This window comes from Camelina sativa, chromosome 11, assembly GCF_000633955.1.
Source record: "Camelina sativa cultivar DH55 chromosome 11, Cs, whole genome shotgun sequence".
Lineage (NCBI taxonomy): Eukaryota > Viridiplantae > Streptophyta > Magnoliopsida > Brassicales > Brassicaceae > Camelina > Camelina sativa.
This window is the reverse complement of record NC_025695.1, coordinates 49,458,938-49,477,799: the sequence shown is the minus strand read 5'-3', so window position 1 is coordinate 49,477,799 and position 18,862 is coordinate 49,458,938. Positions and strand designations below refer to the sequence as shown.

Below are 18,862 nucleotides of genomic sequence, written 5' to 3'. Positions count from 1 at the left end.
TACTTTCAAAGAAAAAAAAAAAGAAAACTTCCCATGTATGAAACATATCGATACACTCTTAAGTTAGGCACGTATTTTTATTACTGACACCATCTATTATTCTATTTTGTTTTGAGTTGGATAGGCACATATAATCATTTGTGACTTGTTAGTTATCCTCATTTGTGATTGTTTTCGAGTAATCCTCATTTGTGACTCTGCCCTTCTTCACAGTTTCTTGTGCGAGAATTCACTTTGATGAGCCGAAAAACTTGAAGCAATGCTGGGATGGTTTGTCATTGTTAAAATCTGTCCTGATTAAGTTTAGGGGTGGAAATGTCATTTGTTACTCTTGTGGCTCTAAGCTGTTTTCTAAACTAATTGTAATATATATATACGTAAACATTCAATTTTAGTTTTAATCCGATAAAAAACAAAAAAAAAAAGAAATCTCGAACGAAACAATGTGTGGGCAGGGTCCGATATGAGGCACGTTGGCGTGTAAACACGTTGCATATGTATGACGATACTCAACATTAGGGAAGCAAGTAAAACTACCCTAAATGGATATTTGATTTAAGCATTATATCATTTTGGTCGACCGCCCGTTGATATGTAATATGTATAATATAGCAAATTTAACCATATAATCCGTCGATATGAAAAATGTGCTTATGATAATTTAGGTCAACATCATTATCTGACCTTTTTGCATCCCATGCATTGTCGTCCATGGTAAAGCATATAAATTAATAATACATGTCATGTCTATGTAGTTTAGGGTAATTAATATTTATCTTAAAATCTGAGTAAAGTTAGAAATGAAACTTAAGTGAAGAATCAGCATTGGCGAGTCAATTTCAATTCGTCAAACTGAACAGAAAGAAGTAGGAAATAGATCTTAAAATAACATTTAAAAACAAAAAAAATTGTACATATTTGCAACGTACCAATGATGATATTTGCAAGACTTTGATGAAAGAATTTAAGAATGTCGATTGCAGTAAAACTTGTTTCTATACATTATATGTATGTTCAATATCTCAAAATGTTACACTGTGCTGTGTTGGAAATAAGGGCCAAGTGATGGTAAAAGTGGCTTAAGGACAAATCCAACAACACCAATAGCAATAGCCGCTCGTGGTGGAAACTATCATGATTGCTCTAATTAAAGAGTCCCCCAAAAAGAAATAATTTAAATGCAACAATCAGTAACCCAACAAAATTCTTATAAAAATACCAATGTTCAAGAAAGCGTTAGGTGTTTACTAGGCGGTGATCCAACGCCTAGCGCCTAAAATGCCTAATCGGAATTTAGACGGTTTTAGGCGGTTTAGGCATTTACACTATAAACGAATATATATATGATATTATATACATAATTATACAAAATATGTATAAAAATAATAAAAATATTAAATTAAAAACAAAACAATAGATAAAAATATTATTTCAATTCATTTTAAATAATATATTAAACATCTATAATTATGTTTATAGAAATAAAGCTTATAAACTTTAAATTTGTGTAATTAAAATTTTAAAAATACACTAAAATGATCATACTACAGTTTTAGACGGTCAAAACGATCGTTTAGATGGTGCTATAATGCCTAGCGCCTAGATGGAGCGGAGGCGGATTTCTAGAATGCTTTTTGGAACACTAAAAAATACTAGTACTAGTACATCTTGCAAAAGATGGATCGGCTCGATACTAGAGAATCCATATATGTCAAAAGAAGGGTAAAAGAAACCGACTTTTATTTCGGATGAGCAGAGATTACGGGACTTAGTGAAAACTAAAGTCACTTTTCTTCATAATTCTTCTGCATAAAAAGTTTAACGTTTTTTTATATACTTTTTGCCATTCAAAATAATTACACTATCATTGGTGCCGATACCCATCAGAAACACGGCCGCTTCAGCAAATTAATACTATTTCTTTATTTGATCTTTTCTTCTTCTAATCTTATAGTTGAACGCTACGAGATCACTGAGATGACTTACTAGGCCATCAATCATTCCCATGAAGCATTCGAAACGAAGCTTCCTTCAATTTAATTTAATAGTAATTTCATTGAGTACCTTTTTCAATTGTCTTCAATCCCATTATAAACATTCACTAATATATTGTTAATTTTATTATTTGATATTCGTTTTCTGATTGATATATATATATATATATATATATCAATTGTCTTCAATCCCATTATAAACATTCACTAATATATTGTTAATTTTATTATTTGATATTCGTTTTCTGATTCACTAATATATATATATATATATAATAACCGCGGCGCCCTAACTATATGTGTATTGGTGTGTGTATGTTTCTACCTGTCTACGTTGTATTTCAATTTTATACACGTTTACAGTTTTTATCTGAATAATTGCATCTAATCAGTAGATTTAATTAATGTGCAAATCTCATTGGGCAAAAAAAAAAAAAAAGATGTACAAATCTCTACGCTTCAATAAATCCCTTTTTAGTCGTCTGAGTACATATAGATAATAAATCTTGCATGGTTAATAATTGCAGGAATGAGAGTTAGTCGGTGTAAAAGTCCAAAACGCCATTATGAGCGAAATTTTGAAGAATTCTAACATATATAAGGTTTTTATTTTGTCATCAACTATGTAAGAAAGTACAGTAAGAATTGACAAAGTGACTGGCTCATATGTTTAGTTAAGAAGTCATACATGCAGGTTTGGAAATCAACTTTTTTTTAAGTATGTATGGAATATAGGGTTTGTAGATAGCTATTTGTTTATTTGATGCAGATGATTTTTGCTTTTAAAAGTAACCCGAAGGTTTCATATGGTAAGACAAAAAGACAGAACTAAATCGATTGTTTCTTGGATGACACTAAAACTTGAAGAAAAAAGTTATGGTAAAGTCATGATGGAATTAGAGAAGACAACATTTATACTTCAAGTTTGTATCATTAGACTTGAGGAAGTGACACTCACTGAGACAAGTAAAAATATAATATATATCTTTCATAATAAGCAACTAATTACTGTACATAGAGATGATTGATATTATTATACATGGAATATTATTTTTTCTTAAAAAAAAAGAAAAGAAAGCAAGATTCCATATGGTCAAGTTTCACAAAAACTTTGGTTGTTTGTTTGAAGTTGACTCGATAATACTATAAGAATACTAATGATGCCTTTTTATTTAAAGATATTAAGGCTTTATGTTATGGACAACGACGGCTAAAGATTCTTGACGACGAAACAATCTCTCTTTTGCTATGAAAGCTTCGATCGTTTTCTGAAACTCTTCGTTGCTCATATCATCTTCTTCTGGATCATCGTTGTTGTTGTTGTCATCCCTTTCCTCCTCCTCTTCTTGGTTCTCAATCTCCCTGACGATGCAGCACTTGTCTGTCTTCGATCTCTGTAGAGAACCTCGTTTCATAATATTTGGACTACTACTCTGTTTTGCCGAAACGTCTGATTTGCTCCTTCCATAGACCTTACTACTGGGACGATCAATCTGGACGTGTGTTATATTCTCATCCGCGTTCAAATGAGTGACGATCACCTGTTTGTCGTGGTAGACAGTCTCATCCGCCAAGTCTTCATCATCGGACAGCTTGGATCGACTCTCTACGGATCTGACGAAGGCTTCGTAGATTTCTGTTTCTGCGTTCGTTGTTGAGGCGGCGGGGGAGGCGGTTGTCTGATCGGAGGAAGACTTGGTGAGAAGAACAAGGACGATGGAGTTGCCGAGGAGGAAGACGAACAGAGGAGTCGATACAAGGGCGGCGATACGGCGGAGAAACGCTCCGGAGATCTGAACGGCGAAAGGAAGGCGCGTGAATGTCCAAAAGACGAGGAGGAGAGCCACGCAAACCTCAGCCGCACGGAAGAAACTTCCGATTCGTCGGAAGCGGTTGAAACGCCGCAACGCCTTTGCTTTCTCTGCTTTCACGTTATCCAAATCAAACGAATCCATAAATTTTTTTTTTTAGAGAGAACACAAAGAGAGAGAGAAGAAGAAGAATGAATGAAGAAAAAAGTGGAGCAGGCTTCATCTCTCACATCTCTCTTTTATAGACTCCACTCTCTCTAAACCAGAAGAGCACCTTTTTTTTTTCCTTCAAATAATTGAACTTTTTCCCTCTCTTTTTTATTTTATTTTGTATGAAAAAGAGTTATATCTAACTTAGATATACATATTCCAATTATAATTCCCTATCTAAGACACCACTGGTCCCTATTTTATTATATCTATTCCTATTCCAACCAAAAACATACTTACCTACCAGTAACTTTTTAGAGTTTAGTTAATCAAGATCTCTATCTAAATTGTACAAATATATTTGATTTTTTTTTTAACTAAACCGTACATAGTCAAAATTATAACATCATACCAAAAAGTCATTTAAATTAGTAGTAAACGTATACATACAAACTAGCAGTTATACCCCCTGGGTTATACCTTATATAGGGTTTTTAGATAGACGAGTAATTGCGTAAGCAGATGATTCCATTTTTTAAACAGAAGAACCTGTTAAACTTTAAAGTTAGGATTGATTTCAACCATATACACAGAATGCTTGAAACAAATAATTAGAATGCTTCTTCACCTATAGTATAAATTTAAAGTTAGAATGCTTCACAAGTTTCAACTACTCATAATTATTATACCGCTGTTGTCAAATATTCCCTCCGTTTCAAAATATAAGATGTTTTGAGTAAAGCACGCAGATTAAAAAATGAACACTTTAAAAAAGTTTAGCCAATCACAAACAAGAAACTTGAAACTTGAAAACATCATATATTATGAAACAAAAAAACTTCTCTAAACATTTTATATTATGAAACGGAAGGAGTAAATAACAATGTAAAAAACCAAAAAATAAAAATAAAAATTGGACCGAGCAAAATTGTGTAAAAAGTGATGTAACACAGAGAATCAAAAAATGTCTTTGGTTTCACGTGAGGCGTATGTCATCCGTATAAACCACACCGCTCTCTTCAAGTGTACCGATTCGTATTTGCTTAACCCTTCCTCTTTCTCGTGCTGTTCACCGTTTCATTTATTGACTCTCAATTGTATGTTTTTTTCTTTACTGTAATCAATGCAAACTCTTTCTATAATAAGTAAATCACTGCAAAACTCTCTTACTCTGTCACTTAATACTATCAAATTTTGATCTCCATATTTTTTTTTGGTTCATGACAATTATCATAGATTAGCGGGAAAATTTATGGTTTCTAATCAAATCCTACTACTAATAATAATGTCGAAAATAACAACAATTAATATTAACTTGTATTGAACGAGGAGTAATATATATAGGCCCTTACGTGACCAGATGGGGATCGGGCATTTGACCGGGAGAAGAAAGTTCAACACCACATTACAACTATGAAACTTTTAATTGAGAAATTGACAAAAACTTGAGTACCAAAATTAAACCTGATGATTATTATAATAACGTGAGTAGATTAAGATTTCCTTATTATGATTGTTACAACGTGAATAGATTAAAGAATTCTTATATGATTTGTTGAATTTAATGGCAAGTGAGACTACTCGTTGACTCTTTCATTTACAACTAAAGAACGATGTCTTGGTCGAGTTTATTTAAGATATACTATACTATATACACTTAATTACTTTATGAAGATATTTTTTTTGTTTGGCACTAATAGATATCGTTCAAAATTAGTGGCACTACTATCGAAACTCCTTTCCCAAAAATATATAGAATAGCTCGTTTTTTGTTATGTATATAATAAGATAAACTAAAACTACGTACTACTGATCAATAAAATTTTACACTTGTGAAAATAATATATGTATTAGAATTACACTAAGAAAAATAAAGCTTCTAGCCAGAACATTAAAAATTGAAACCTGCCATAGTTCTTATAAATAATATCATAGCCAAAAGATCACGAAAAAGCATTTGAATGGGGGATGTTAATTATTTAGTACTGTAGTAGTTAATTGGAAAATAAGTTATAATCATAATGAAGAAAAAGTTAATTAATGGATAATACAGGCTGGTTTGACCCATTATATCTATATAGTTCCCGCTGCTTCATTTAATGATCTGTTCTCTTTTAAAATATGCGCATGTAATACCATTCCCAAACGTATCATTCTTATTATAGACGCACACTTGCACGCACGCACGCTTCGATCGATTTGTATTAGTATAAAAGTTATGACTAGCTTAGCTCTACATACCTGTTCGTGCGTATTTTTATGTATAATATATACTACAAAAATTTAAAACTTGGTAAAAGTGTTGTACATATCATAGGAGGAAACGAGTAGGAAGTAGGGCTGAAGCTTGTTTCCTTGTTTGGGTCCTGATTCAAAAAACTTTGACCACTGTAAAAGCTAACGTTTGTCAGAGTGATAAGAAATCATCATGAATTTCAGGACTATCTGGTGCCACACGACACCGTATTTACTCCCTCTTTTTCAAACTTGAATATTTTTTTTGTTGTAGCTCTCTCTCGAGTCGAGTCTTCTCTTCGATTTCTGTCACAACACCGTGTATAGCTGTACTTTGTAGATTGAGTTTGACAGAGCGATAGACGCATCATCACATCTTTTNACGATGTCTTGGTCGAGTTTATTTAAGATATACTATACTATATACACTTAATTACTTTATGAAGATATTTTTTTTGTTTGGCACTAATAGATATCGTTCAAAATTAGTGGCACTACTATCGAAACTCCTTTCCCAAAAATATATAGAATAGCTCGTTTTTTGTTATGTATATAATAAGATAAACTAAAACTACGTACTACTGATCAATAAAATTTTACACTTGTGAAAATAATATATGTATTAGAATTACACTAAGAAAAATAAAGCTTCTAGCCAGAACATTAAAAATTGAAACCTGCCATAGTTCTTATAAATAATATCATAGCCAAAAGATCACGAAAAAGCATTTGAATGGGGGATGTTAATTATTTAGTACTGTAGTAGTTAATTGGAAAATAAGTTATAATCATAATGAAGAAAAAGTTAATTAATGGATAATACAGGCTGGTTTGACCCATTATATCTATATAGTTCCCGCTGCTTCATTTAATGATCTGTTCTCTTTTAAAATATGCGCATGTAATACCATTCCCAAACGTATCATTCTTATTATAGACGCACACTTGCACGCACGCACGCTTCGATCGATTTGTATTAGTATAAAAGTTATGACTAGCTTAGCTCTACATACCTGTTCGTGCGTATTTTTATGTATAATATATACTACAAAAATTTAAAACTTGGTAAAAGTGTTGTACATATCATAGGAGGAAACGAGTAGGAAGTAGGGCTGAAGCTTGTTTCCTTGTTTGGGTCCTGATTCAAAAAACTTTGACCACTGTAAAAGCTAACGTTTGTCAGAGTGATAAGAAATCATCATGAATTTCAGGACTATCTGGTGCCACACGACACCGTATTTACTCCCTCTTTTTCAAACTTGAATATTTTTTTTGTTGTAGCTCTCTCTCGAGTCGAGTCTTCTCTTCGATTTCTGTCACAACACCGTGTATAGCTGTACTTTGTAGATTGAGTTTGACAGAGCGATAGACGCATCATCACATCTTTTTATATATATCTACGAATATAAGTACTGTATCTGTATGTATTTAAAATATAAACGACACTCAGTTTTCACCTCCAATGACAAGACGCTCTCGCGTGTGGCAAACCCACACTCCAGCCTAGCCTTTTATAACTTTCAGTGGGACTTCAGTTTATTTATTTACCTTCTGTAACTAGATTACCCATTATTAGCGGTTTACTTTTTCTGCATGTACATTGATGTAAATATTGATTATCGGCGATTATTTGCAATTAAGTTTAAAAAAAAACAGAACGTCTATAATTCTACGGATACAAAAGTTTTTTTTTTTCAAAACAAAACAAAGTGGTGTTATAAAGAAAAGAGAACATGAACATACTTCACTTTAAACCAAGAGACACATTGGCCCGAGACGATATTCGTTGCTTTTGTGACTATCTATATTTATTAATCCACAACCAAAAGCCATAATCCAAAGTAATTATTATTTCTGAATTAAAAAAAAGTATAAATAATGTATAAGTGCAAGAGGAAAACTTTTATGTGCGAGAATCTATTTACACATCAGCCTGAATGTATAAAAACAATAAAAGATAACCAAGAATATATTTTCTAAGTATACGTATAGTAATTTAATTGGTCATCTTTTTTGTTCGACTGTTTTTTTTTAATTTTTTTTTTCCGCTTTGCAAAGTTTGTTAAGCATATTCGACCTCCAATATTATAATATACGAAACAAATGTTATTCATGGCAATGTAAATATGTCTAGAAAATTCCTAAATAATCAACAGTGTGCTAAAACGATGAGACATTGATAATATTCTCAAAGAATAAACAACGTATACACGGCTTTCCCACAGCTGTTGTTTCCAATCATTATTATTTTTTGGGTTTCCAATAGTTTAACTTGTTAGCAAAATTTTCTTTTCATTTTAATTTTTAATTTAGGATTCTTTAAAACCATATTAAAAATAGATTACTAAATGATTAATTTTTAATTTTGATTTGTGTCAAACTTTTTCCATATATGCTTAATCAAATCCGCTAAAAAAAATTTAAAAAAATTAGATAAATTATTTTTTTGACTTGTAGCTGTGTTGGATTTAGTTTCAACATAGAATTATGTAAGAGTTATACCTTGAGAGATGGTCTGACTCGTTTTGCCTGAGAAACACTCCAACAACAAAATCAACAACGGATCCCTTCCAAGGTGTAAAACGGCGATCCCCGGTTAGATAACCGAAAAACTTCAATTCACATTTATTTAAATATTATAATTAATATATATAAATTTAACAAAATTTTAAAATATTACGAATATATAAAATAAAAAAATTATATAATATGGTTATATAGTAGATGAGTTATAAAGAGGACATGCTGAAATTAATAAAATATCATTAAATTTAACATGAATTAAATCTTTATTTTATTATTTGTCAACACTATTAATATTAGAATATATGACATATAAAAATTAAGTTGATTTAACTAAGATTGTGTAAAATAATTAAATTATTAGAAAAATATGACTTAATCACAACATATTAGTGACTTACTATATATTTAGAACCTTTATTTTTTTTTATAATAATTAAAAATCAAAATAAAAACCTCAAACATTAAACAAAACAAACTAAATATAACAAACAAATAATAATGAATATAACAAATAAATGGTAGTGAAGTATATTACAGGTTAAAAAATCAATATAAACATTTAGCCGCACATATATGATTAGAAAATTTAGTTATTCCACTATTTACAAAACATTCGATATTTAACAAACAAATAAACAAACAAATAAAGTATAAAATATAAATAATAATATGCACACACGGTATACTCGGTTAAAATCTAGTATAAATTGGTAATAAATCAACACATATTATTTATATTCAAAAGATTTTGACTTTTATGGTTTGGATATGGCAGCTTCATCATCATCATCACCCCTTCTTCTCCTCCACAAGCCAACCTGCAATTTCTATTTCGCAGCTTCCTCTGTTTCTTCTTACATCGCTTCCGCTCGATTTCGAATCTTCCCTTTGAATCGAAGAAGAAGAAGAATCTGGTCTCTCTCTCGCTCTAATTCTATGGCCGATGATTTAGTCAAAGTCAATGCTCGCAGAGACGGCGAAGAACGATCTCAGACGCTCGAGCAAGAAGCCTTCATCAATGGTTCTTCGGAGGTTCAGAACGACGCCGCCGGCGGGATTGACGCCGTCGTTAATCGTCTGGTTGGTATTCGAATTCCCTGATGCACACAACCTGTTCGATGTAATGCCACCATCTCTATGAAAAAAAGATCGAAACACAAAAGCAAAGCTTGTTCCTTTTCTCTTATGCGTTTTGGTTACTAATGAAAAGCTTTCACCTTTGTAAAAATGACAGAGCAAATGGATTGTAGCTGGTCTATTTGGATCTGTTCTGCTTCTACGGCATGATGGTGCAGCTTTGTGGGCTGTGGTTGGATCAGTTTCAAATTCCGCGCTTTCTGTAGCTTTGAAACGTTTACTTAACCAAGAGAGACCCGTTGCTACACTGCGTTCTGATCCTGGGATGCCATCTTCTCACGCACAATCCATTTCTTTCATCTCTGTCTTTACTGTCTTGTCTGGTATACACACAGTCTTAATGCTAAACCTTTTTGTGATATCTGTTTCTAATTGCATTTGATCAACTCTTAAGATCGGTTTACTCTTATTTCCGCAGTTATGGAGTGGCTTGGAACCAATGTCCTCTCTCTGTTCCTTAGTGGCCTCGTCCTCGCATTGGGTTCTTACTTTGTAAGTCTTCATATCCTTTTATGACATTGACTCAAGTTCAAAACTAGCGGAGGATCATATGAATGAAATCATATTAACACTGATGTTATTTTTTGGTAGACATGGTTAAGGGTTTCTCAGAAGCTTCACACAACAAGTCAAGTGGTCGTAGGTGCAATCGTGGGTTCTGTTTACTCCACCTTATGGTATGTAACTTGGAACTCATTTGTTTTTGAAGCCTTTACCTCATCATTCTCAGTACAAGTACCTGTCTTTCTGGTTGCTGCTGCGTCTGCTTTAGGTTTTGCAGTATATGTGCTACTTAACTGGTTTAAAGATGACAGATGACAGATTGATAATTATAAGTACTTAGGATGTATAAGGAATGCATTTGATTATTTTTATAATTGAATGGAGGTGATGTTTGGGGCCATATTGAATGGACTGATGTTTGCTTGTAAAGTCACACACACGGTTACATTATATTGTTGGTTTTAATTAGCTTTTATATCCTTCAAGCAAACAAACTGCTTTTAGGGGTGATTCAATGTCTTGTTATTAGATCATACGATTTAAAAACTTTTCTGCTGAATTAACCCTTTTCACTGTGGTTTGGGAGTTTTTTCAAAGGTAACGTCTAAAAAATTGCCACACTAATTATTTTCTTTACTGAATAAAGTTCATTCCGGCCAAAAACTAAGTATATTATGAAATCTATCACTATTACTTTCTTGGACGAGCTGAGGTCCTTGGATTCGCTATAAGAGAGTAAATATTAAAAGTAGAAATTAGTTTAATCTTCAGTTTTTGATTTTGTGATGACCTCGTTTTCTTACTTGTCCGTGGCCTCTCGCTCTCTTCCATTTCTCCACATTGATCATCCTAGCAAATATTTTCCGAATCAAAGTCAACTTCCGCGATTGCTGAGCAATGACGTTAACCGTCGACGAGCTTTGGTTGAGTATGATCCCATACCCATCTTGAAAATTATCCATTCCATTTCCCAGAAGTTGCCAGAACAATCCTCCTGCTGCTGCACCGCCTCGTTTTGCAGACTCGTAAATCTTGCCGTACACGGTGTTGAAGACAATGTCTCTCTCTGCAGGGCTATAGCCTTGTTTCTTCGTTGATTTACCAAATTCTGCTACTATTATGGGTTTGCGAAGAACGTTCTGTGCGTCTTGGATGTGTGCGTCGAGCCATTTGTTCAAGAAATCCATTTTGGACTGCTCGCTTGCACTTGCATCTGTGAACCTGCAGAAGAAAATATAAAACATCAACATCAACGTTAAACCAAGTGATCTTCATTGTTTTTAACTGATCGGGCAAAAACTAAAATTCTATGGAATTTACCATTCGTCAGGATAAGAGTGAACCGTAGCAAAATCAATGCCGGGGATGCGGTTATTGGCGATGAAATCAGTTCCAAACTGGCCGGGTGGGTTTAAAGTCTTGCTTTGAGGTGAAGACTGACCATAGAAACCTTCGAGGCCAGCTTCAAGCAGATGGTTTCTGTCTAGTGATTTCACATGAGCAGCCATTTCGGTAATCCAAGCCTGTTATAATGGATGGAAAACAAACAAACAAACCAACAAGTCAAATCCCAAAGGAATACAACTAGAAAAGTAATAGAGTCATGGTGTGAAAATGTGTGTGTTAGGGTGAAACCTGAATGGTTCTTCCGGTAGGATCTGAGGGGCAACGGGGCTCGTTCATGAGCTCCCAAGCCATAATAGTTGGGTCATCTTTGTAATGAACTTTAGTAAAGGTATTGAATCTGTTGAGCACAGCCTGCAGGAGAAAACAAAAGCCATTACTTTTTTTATTTTTACTTGAATCTTACACAGGGGAGAAGATTAAAGGCCTGAATTTGAAACCGTGATATGGTTCTTGTAGAAATCTTTAACAAGGGAGTCAGTGAAGAAGTCGTCTTCAGAAGAAACGGGACGGCCTCGGCTTCGAGCCCAATCCACATATTGCTTCTTCCCTCCGAAGCTGTCGTAGTTATTGGCAAAGCTGAGTATTATCTTTATCCCATGTCTTCTTGCCTCAGCAATCGCAAAATCCAAACCCTTTTCACCATAAATGACAAAAGAAACAGATCAGAAACATCAAAAAGAGACTCTCAAAACTTGGCTCCAAAAGCCACCGACTTTTCCAAATAGAAAGTCTAGTGGAAAATTTTCTCAAGAGGAAAGACACACACACAAGCAAGACACAACAAGTTAAGTCTAGTGGAGGCAGGNGGAGAAAACAAAAGCCATTACTTTTTTGCTCCATTCACTTAAATCTTACACAGGGGAGAAGATTAAAGGTCTGAATTTGAAACCGTGATATGGTTCTTGTAGAAATCTTTAACAAGGGAGTCGGTGAAGAAGTCGTCTTCAGAAGAAACGGGACGGCCTCGGCTTCGAGCCCAGTCCACATATTGCTTCTTCCCTCCGAAGCTGTCGTAGTTATTGGCACAGCTGAGTATTACCTTTATCCCATGGCTTCTTGCCTCAGCAATCGCAAAATCCAAACCCTATTCACCATAAATGACAAAAGAAACAGATCAGAAACATCAAAGAGAGAGAGTCTCAAAACTTGGCTCCAAAAGCCACCGACTTTTCCAAATAGAAAGTCTAGCGGAAAATTTCTCAAGAGGAAAAACACACACACAAGCAAGACACAAGCAAGTTAAGTCTCAATAATTACGTACCTGAAACATATCCTCGTTGTAGGAGCCAGGGGAAGACTGAAGAGCTCTGTAACCGCCATCGCTGAAAGCCCAGGTTCGAGCAACGGTCAAGCCATGGCGAGAGGCATCTTGGAGCGCGGCAGAGATCTTAGACCTTTGGGATGGATCGGAGGAAACGTACATGAGCCAGTAGGCATTAAAGCCATTAGCGTAGAAAGGGTAGCCATTGAGACTAAACTGAACACCTTTAGTCCTCACGAACCCATCATTCGGTAACGCATCTGCTCCTAGCTCCAAACAGCTTTGTTGGATCACGATCGCTAGAAATGTAATCAGACCCAGAAGCTTCATCTTCTTCTTATTCTTTGCTTTCTCTTTCTCTTTACACTCTTCTCGCTGTGTCTTTCAGAGGGGGTGGGGTATTTATGGACTAATAAGTAGTAATAATAATAAGAGAACGGTTATGGAAAAAGCATAATAAATCTCATTTAATTTAGTGTTATACACGCATACTCATGTAATGTGTGATGCTCGCACATCAAGTTCAGTGAGTAACACTTATAAAAAAGATGGTGTTAAGTAATGTAAGCGAAGCAGGTGATTCCGCTAATTAGATCCCATTATAACCGGTAAAAGAAGTCGTAACCGTGAAACCAGCAAATGGATCCCACTTAACACGTAATAATAACCGTACACCTGCTTTACTGCTTCACCCTCGGATCATGTTACACGTGTCAGCATTCTGTGTGGTTACTTAATACAGCAACCCACGCGTCTTCCGCTTCATGGGATACTCACAGGGCCCTTGCCTTTTTTATTTTTTTTTATGGGTCGGCCTCTCAGTTTCATTTAAAGTCGAAACTCTTCATCATGTGCCGTTGTTCTTTAGATTTTTCGGTTGAGTTGACGACAAAACACACGACATATATTTATTGTGCAATCAGGAAAATTGTTTTCTTTTCGAGTGGACGCTTTAGTTTTTCTGCATCTTTTTACTCTGCTTTCATACATCTTCTTAAGACACACACCTTTTAATCAACAGCACAAGAAGCATAGGCGCAATAAGCGGATCTAACTTACACCGACTCGATTCAAAGACCCAACCAAACACAGCAATTCACTCACTCTCCTTTAATTACGGTTCAGCTTTTCAATAAAGTGTAAATTTAAACGTAATTGTTTAATTCTAAGTCTACTACCTGTGATCATGAAAATTAGATATATTCAATGGAACGTTAGTTGAACAAACTCTTAAAAGAAGAAAGAGTTCAAATTTCCAAAGGAATCGCTGGATTGAGGATAAAAACAAAAAGCTAAGCTGAGTAGTGGTATCGGTTAAATGCAAACAAAAAAAAAAGAGTGGGTAAACGCTAACCTGAGCCGCCGACTCATTCGCACTTTCCCATCTATCTTCTTCTAGGCCCATTTGAAGACCACCACACTACATACATACTGTATTAATATACTGTACTACATAGCTCGGATCTGTCCTCCATAGCCGTAGTACTTGAGAAGCCCCTCGTCTTGTCTCCAGTTCTCTTTCACTTTCACTTCCACCTTCATTCAACATTTTATATCATCCACTCAAATTGGCAACTTAAACTTACTATACTTGATACACCATTTTAATATTTTATGTAATCAATCATATTCTATGCATCTCTAAACGCACCTCAAGGAAGACTTTCTTCTGAAGGAAATCTTCAATGTCGAGCCGAGCAGCTGTCGCTAGTGTTTTCAAAGCCTTCCCTTCCTACAACATTGCATTGAAATCCATTCAGCCACATTAGTCAGCACTAAGCTTATCTAGTTGAAACCTTATTGCTTTAAGACAATCTTTGAACAGATCAGCTTTTAAACCCATATTGTCAGTTTCATCAATCATTGACAATGCACCTTTTGAATGTCCACAAATTTTTGTATCACGAATGCTAACCAGAAATTACCCACTTGACTGTTAAGGGTTGTATATACTTACTTTTCCTATAAGGATGATCTTCTGAGAATTTTTATCCACAACCACTTCCACTTGAATAAAGTCTTTCGCAGATGGTCTAGTTTTGTAACTCAGCACGTTAACCTGTGGCGTTGAAGCAAGGGTATAACAACATAATTGATTAATAAGGCGACAGGTTTTACAGGACTAAAGACACCAAACTTGTAAATTTACCTGACAAGCATAAGGAACTTCATTTCGGTATTGCATAAATATCTTCTCTCTAACAATCTCAGAGACAAAGAATCTCTCTGGGTGCTCGCTCACAATATCCTAGAAATCAAATACCCGTAAGACATTAGTGAAGTGAATTGTTGTATGTGAAGAAACACATAAAAACCCCAGAATATAAAGCAAATTAGACTACAAGCTCAGCTATCTTAGCAAGAAGAGGAGTTAAAAAAACAGTGAAGCAGAGACTTGTTTAAATACCTTTGGATAATAAGGTGGCCCAAAGGGAAGTTTGGATAAAATCCACTCTTTTACATCCTCTATTCCGTGTCCATACTTGGCACTTACAGGTATAACTTCATCAACATCTGTAAATTTTTCATACCACTGCAAGAAGTTGTATCATCTATTAAGCAAAGAAGATACCAATACCATGACTCCAAATCGTTTATAGTGAAGCATCTCCCACCACCACTGCAAGTTCACTCTAGAATGGTGGGAGATTTAATAACAGGACACCATTACCAAAATAGCTACAACTACATTACTCACCTCCAGTTTCTTGGCAATCTCACCAGGTTTGATCAGATCCTTCTTATTCATAACAAGCAACATCGGTGGCTTTTTTTCTAAGTCTCCCAAACCCTCTTTCAAAACTTCTTCTATCTAGCACACAATTACCACCAGCATATTAGGAAAGACAGAATTCTAAAAAGAACAATTTCAGGAGGTATAAATCAATCAATCAAAACAGAGAAGCATACTTTAGCAGGCGTTTTACAAGCATCAACAAGAATTACAACACAATCAGCATTGATGGCAGCATCTCTGACATTCTTCATCATCATTGTATCTAACCTGTGCATCTTCTTCTCGATTACACCAGGGGTATCAAAGAGTATCATCTGCAAACACAACACAAGCATAAGTTTCGAAATAATCAAAACCCAAAGGCAATTACTAGCTAAGGCAAATTTTCAATGTGGGCTTGCTTAGATAAAAAAAAACAAACCTGATATTGAGGGCTAGAGCATATACCAAGAATCCGATGCCTCGTGGTTTGAGGTTTATCTGTAACAATCGAAATTTTCTGACCAATCATTTGATTCGAAAGCGTGCTTTTCCCAACGTTAGGCATCCCCACCACCGCAACGTACCCTACTCACATCACAATGGTATTCACATCAGATTCAATTTCCCAGTAATAATAGTAGTTTAGGGTTATCAGGAGAAAACAAAGAAACAAACAAACCACTGCGATGAGTCGTATCAGGTGTGTGTCCAAGCTCCTCCTCCATCTCGTAATCGTCGAGCAACGCCATGTTCCTGTCCGGTTTCATGCTCAGGGAGAGGAGACTGGCCTCGTCGATCTCCAATTCTTCTTCTTCTAATTGTACTTGCTCAACCTCCATTTCGCTGGAGCTTCGTTGCCTAATCCATAGCTTCTTCGAGGAGGGGAGCTCCGTCCGGCCATAAGTAGTGCTACTGTTGTTGTGCGCCTGAAGATGCGATTTGGTTACTCTGCGCCGCCGACTATAGATTGGAGGATAAGGAGAGAAATTAGGGTTTTCAACAACGGAAGTGGAGAAGAATTTGTAGCGGGAAAGGGTAGGCGAAATATGCGGAGAGACCGCCATTGTTGCCACTTTTGTTTTTCAAATTGATGATATCTCTCACTGGGTTTTTTCCTCACTGCTTGTTTTGTGATTAGCCAAGGAACCAAATGTGATCTTCATACGACACCGGTTTAACTTTTCTATATTTGCAGTTTCACCCCTTATTAAATACAATTCCCAATTTCAACTATTTTTTTTCTGGTTGAGTTTCGTTCAATTTAAGAATCAGCATTTTGTAAAACTAAGTTAAACAAATAATTTAAGAAGGTTTTTTCCTTTGTCCGGGATCGTCTGCACAGTCGGACGACTGGCTGGGCAGCGAGGTTACTCTCAAAAGGGGGGAAAGAGGTGATGATTAAGTCTGTCGCGACGGTTGTCCCGACTTTTGTGATGTCTTGTTATCGTCTTCCCAAGACTATTACATCTAAACTGACTAGTGCAGTGGCAAACTTCTGGTGGAGTACGAATGGTCAGGCAGGAGGTATGCATTGGATCGCTTGGGAGAGGCTTTGTTGTAGCAAGCAGTTGGGTGAATTGGGTTTCAAGAGTGTTGATGATTTTTACACGGCTTTGCTGGCTAAGCAGTTATGGCGATTGATAGATTGTCCAGACTCACTGTTTGCAAGGGTTTTTAAAAGTAGGTATTATCGGAACTCCGATCCTATGGATCCAATACGGTCTTATTCACTCTCGTATGGGTGGAGGAGTATCGTATCTGCTCGCTCTCTGGTGAAAAAGGGCTAATTATACGGGTTGTCTCAGGGACCTCCATTTCGATATGGTCTGATCCCTGGGTTCCAGCTCAATTCCCGAGACCAACCTTAAGTAACAGTCCTTTTAAGGACCCAAATCTCCGGTTACCTGATTTGATTGATCGACGAACGAATTCTTGGCGAAAGGATATGCTTACTCAGCATTTTGATCCTGTGGATATCGCTCTGATAGAGGCAATTCCTCTAAGCAGCTGTTCCAAGGCAGATTATTTAGGATGGCACTTTACTAAAACTGGGAAATATACGGTAAAATCTGGGTATGAGACGGAACGTTTGGATGTCCAAGGTCCTTTTCAGGCATTCGGATCTGGTCCAGCAATCACTCCCCTTCTTGCTAGGGTTTGGCAGGTAAAATGTCCACCAAAACTAAAACATTTTATGTGGCAAGTTTTATCGGGTTGTATTTCGGTATCGACTAATTTGCGTCGTCGGGGATTGAGTTGTGATGTCGTTTGTACACGGTGCGGGATGGAGGAGGAGGATATAAATCATGCCATCTTTCTATGTCCGCCAGCCCGACAAGCCTGGGCTTTAGCTCATGTACCAGTGGGGCCGCAACTCTTTCCGACGAACTCTGTATATGCTAATGTTGATCATTTTCTAGATCCCATAAGTCCGGGTTCACAGGTTCAGGTTTTTCCTTGGATGATGTGGTATATTTGGAAAGCTCGAAACGCCCGTGTTTTTGAAAACCAGGCTGAAAGCCCTGATGAGGTTGTCCGGGTGGCGGAGGGTGAGGCTATGTCCTGGCAAGAGGCTCAGGTAGATGTCGAGGGGGAGGAGTTTCCCTTCACTACTACGGGTCTAACACCTGGGTATAGAAGGGGTTTATCTCTTTCTACGATTTTATGGGACAAAGATGTTATGTTGACGGCTCTTGGAAAGCGACAGATGTTTTTGCCGGTGTAGGATGGTGATGTATTTCATCAGAAGGATCGCCCCCAGTGCTTGGAGCGACAAATTTCTGGCGAAGTTTATCCCCGTTACATGCAGAAGTTGAAGCCCTCATCTGGGCGATGCGATGTATGATTGGACATGACTTTCGGGATGTGGCTTTTCTTACCGACTGCTCCGACTTGGTGAAGATGGTGTCTTCCCCAACTGATTTGCCAGCTTTTGCAACATATTTAGATGACATTTGGATCGACAGGGAGGAGTTTTCTTCTTTCTCTTTGATTTATGTTTCTCGTAATGCTAATGTACGAGCGGATTCTTTAGCACGCCAAGCACGTGTGTCTCCGCATCATGTTTTGTTTGTAGACAATTTTCCTCCTAATTGGCTGGTCTGAGTTGATTCTTTTG

The 18,862-nt window shown here is 36.1% G+C and overlaps 4 protein-coding genes across 8 annotated transcripts; 1 reads left to right on the top strand and 3 right to left on the bottom strand.

Moving 5' to 3' along the window:
* LOC104727398 lies at positions 2,953-4,080 on the bottom strand. The gene has a single exon (XM_010446494.2). The coding sequence runs from the start codon at positions 3,947-3,949 to the stop codon at positions 3,176-3,178; it is 774 nt and encodes a 257-aa protein (XP_010444796.1). The 5' UTR covers positions 3,950-4,080; the 3' UTR covers positions 2,953-3,175.
* On the top strand, positions 9,464-10,832 carry LOC104727397 (lipid phosphate phosphatase epsilon 2, chloroplastic). 3 transcript variants are annotated; one of them, XM_010446493.2, is made up of 5 exons: positions 9,464-9,796; positions 9,951-10,176; positions 10,272-10,345; positions 10,445-10,530; positions 10,626-10,832. In XM_010446493.2, the coding sequence occupies exons 1-5, from the start codon at positions 9,485-9,487 to the stop codon at positions 10,648-10,650; spliced, it is 723 nt and encodes a 240-aa protein (XP_010444795.1). In that variant the 5' UTR covers positions 9,464-9,484; the 3' UTR covers positions 10,651-10,832. The 3 variants fall into 3 exon arrangements, with proteins under 3 accessions (XP_010444795.1, XP_010444794.1, XP_019088560.1); XM_010446492.2 differs by having other exon boundaries at positions 10,445-10,832; XM_019233015.1 differs by having other exon boundaries at positions 9,590-9,836; positions 10,445-10,832.
* LOC104727396 (mannan endo-1,4-beta-mannosidase 7) lies at positions 11,008-14,032 on the bottom strand. The gene is made up of 5 exons (XM_010446491.2): positions 13,026-14,032; positions 12,202-12,396; positions 11,993-12,115; positions 11,678-11,880; positions 11,008-11,578 (listed from the first exon to the last, which is right to left on the bottom strand). Exons 1-5 carry the CDS (start codon positions 13,353-13,355, stop codon positions 11,125-11,127), a joined length of 1,305 nt encoding a protein of 434 aa, XP_010444793.1. The 5' UTR covers positions 13,356-14,032; the 3' UTR covers positions 11,008-11,124.
* Positions 14,066-16,881, bottom strand: LOC104727394 (GTPase Era). 3 transcript variants are annotated; one of them, XR_758204.2, is made up of 10 exons: positions 16,424-16,881; positions 16,184-16,329; positions 15,936-16,076; positions 15,724-15,837; positions 15,433-15,558; positions 15,175-15,273; positions 14,983-15,084; positions 14,677-14,757; positions 14,380-14,561; positions 14,066-14,203 (listed from the first exon to the last, which is right to left on the bottom strand). XR_758204.2 is itself a non-coding variant. In XM_010446490.2 (9 exons), the coding sequence occupies exons 1-9, from the start codon at positions 16,806-16,808 to the stop codon at positions 14,475-14,477; spliced, it is 1,281 nt and encodes a 426-aa protein (XP_010444792.1). In that variant the 5' UTR covers positions 16,809-16,881; the 3' UTR covers positions 14,210-14,474. The 3 variants fall into 3 exon arrangements, 1 of the variants encoding a protein (XP_010444792.1); XR_002034244.1 differs by lacking the exon at positions 14,066-14,203 and adding an exon at positions 14,205-14,292; XM_010446490.2 differs by lacking the exon at positions 14,066-14,203 and having other exon boundaries at positions 14,210-14,561.

Coding starts and splice junctions, on each gene's coding strand:
- LOC104727398 (XM_010446494.2), bottom strand. CDS start 3,949: ATGGATTCGTTTGATTTGGATAACGTGAAAGCAGAGAAAGCAAAGGCG.
- LOC104727397 (XM_010446492.2), top strand. CDS start 9,485: ATGGCAGCTTCATCATCATCATCACCCCTTCTTCTCCTCCACAAGCCA. Junction 9,797..9,950: donor ACGCCGTCGTTAATCGTCTG/GTTGGTATTCGA, acceptor TAAAAATGACAG/AGCAAATGGATTGTAGCTGG. Junction 10,346..10,444: donor TCGCATTGGGTTCTTACTTT/GTAAGTCTTCAT, acceptor ATTTTTTGGTAG/ACATGGTTAAGGGTTTCTCA.
- LOC104727394 (XM_010446490.2), bottom strand. CDS start 16,808: ATGGCGGTCTCTCCGCATATTTCGCCTACCCTTTCCCGCTACAAATTC. Junction 15,274..15,432: donor GGCCACCTTATTATCCAAAG/GTATTTAAACAA, acceptor TTTGATTTCTAG/GATATTGTGAGCGAGCACCC. Junction 14,758..14,982: donor AGATCATCCTTATAGGAAAA/GTAAGTATATAC, acceptor GCAATGTTGTAG/GAAGGGAAGGCTTTGAAAAC.
- LOC104727396 (XM_010446491.2), bottom strand. CDS start 13,355: ATGAAGCTTCTGGGTCTGATTACATTTCTAGCGATCGTGATCCAACAA. Junction 12,116..12,201: donor TCTACAAGAACCATATCACG/GTTTCAAATTCA, acceptor TTTCTCCTGCAG/GCTGTGCTCAACAGATTCAA. Junction 11,881..11,992: donor CTACCGGAAGAACCATTCAG/GTTTCACCCTAA, acceptor CCATTATAACAG/GCTTGGATTACCGAAATGGC.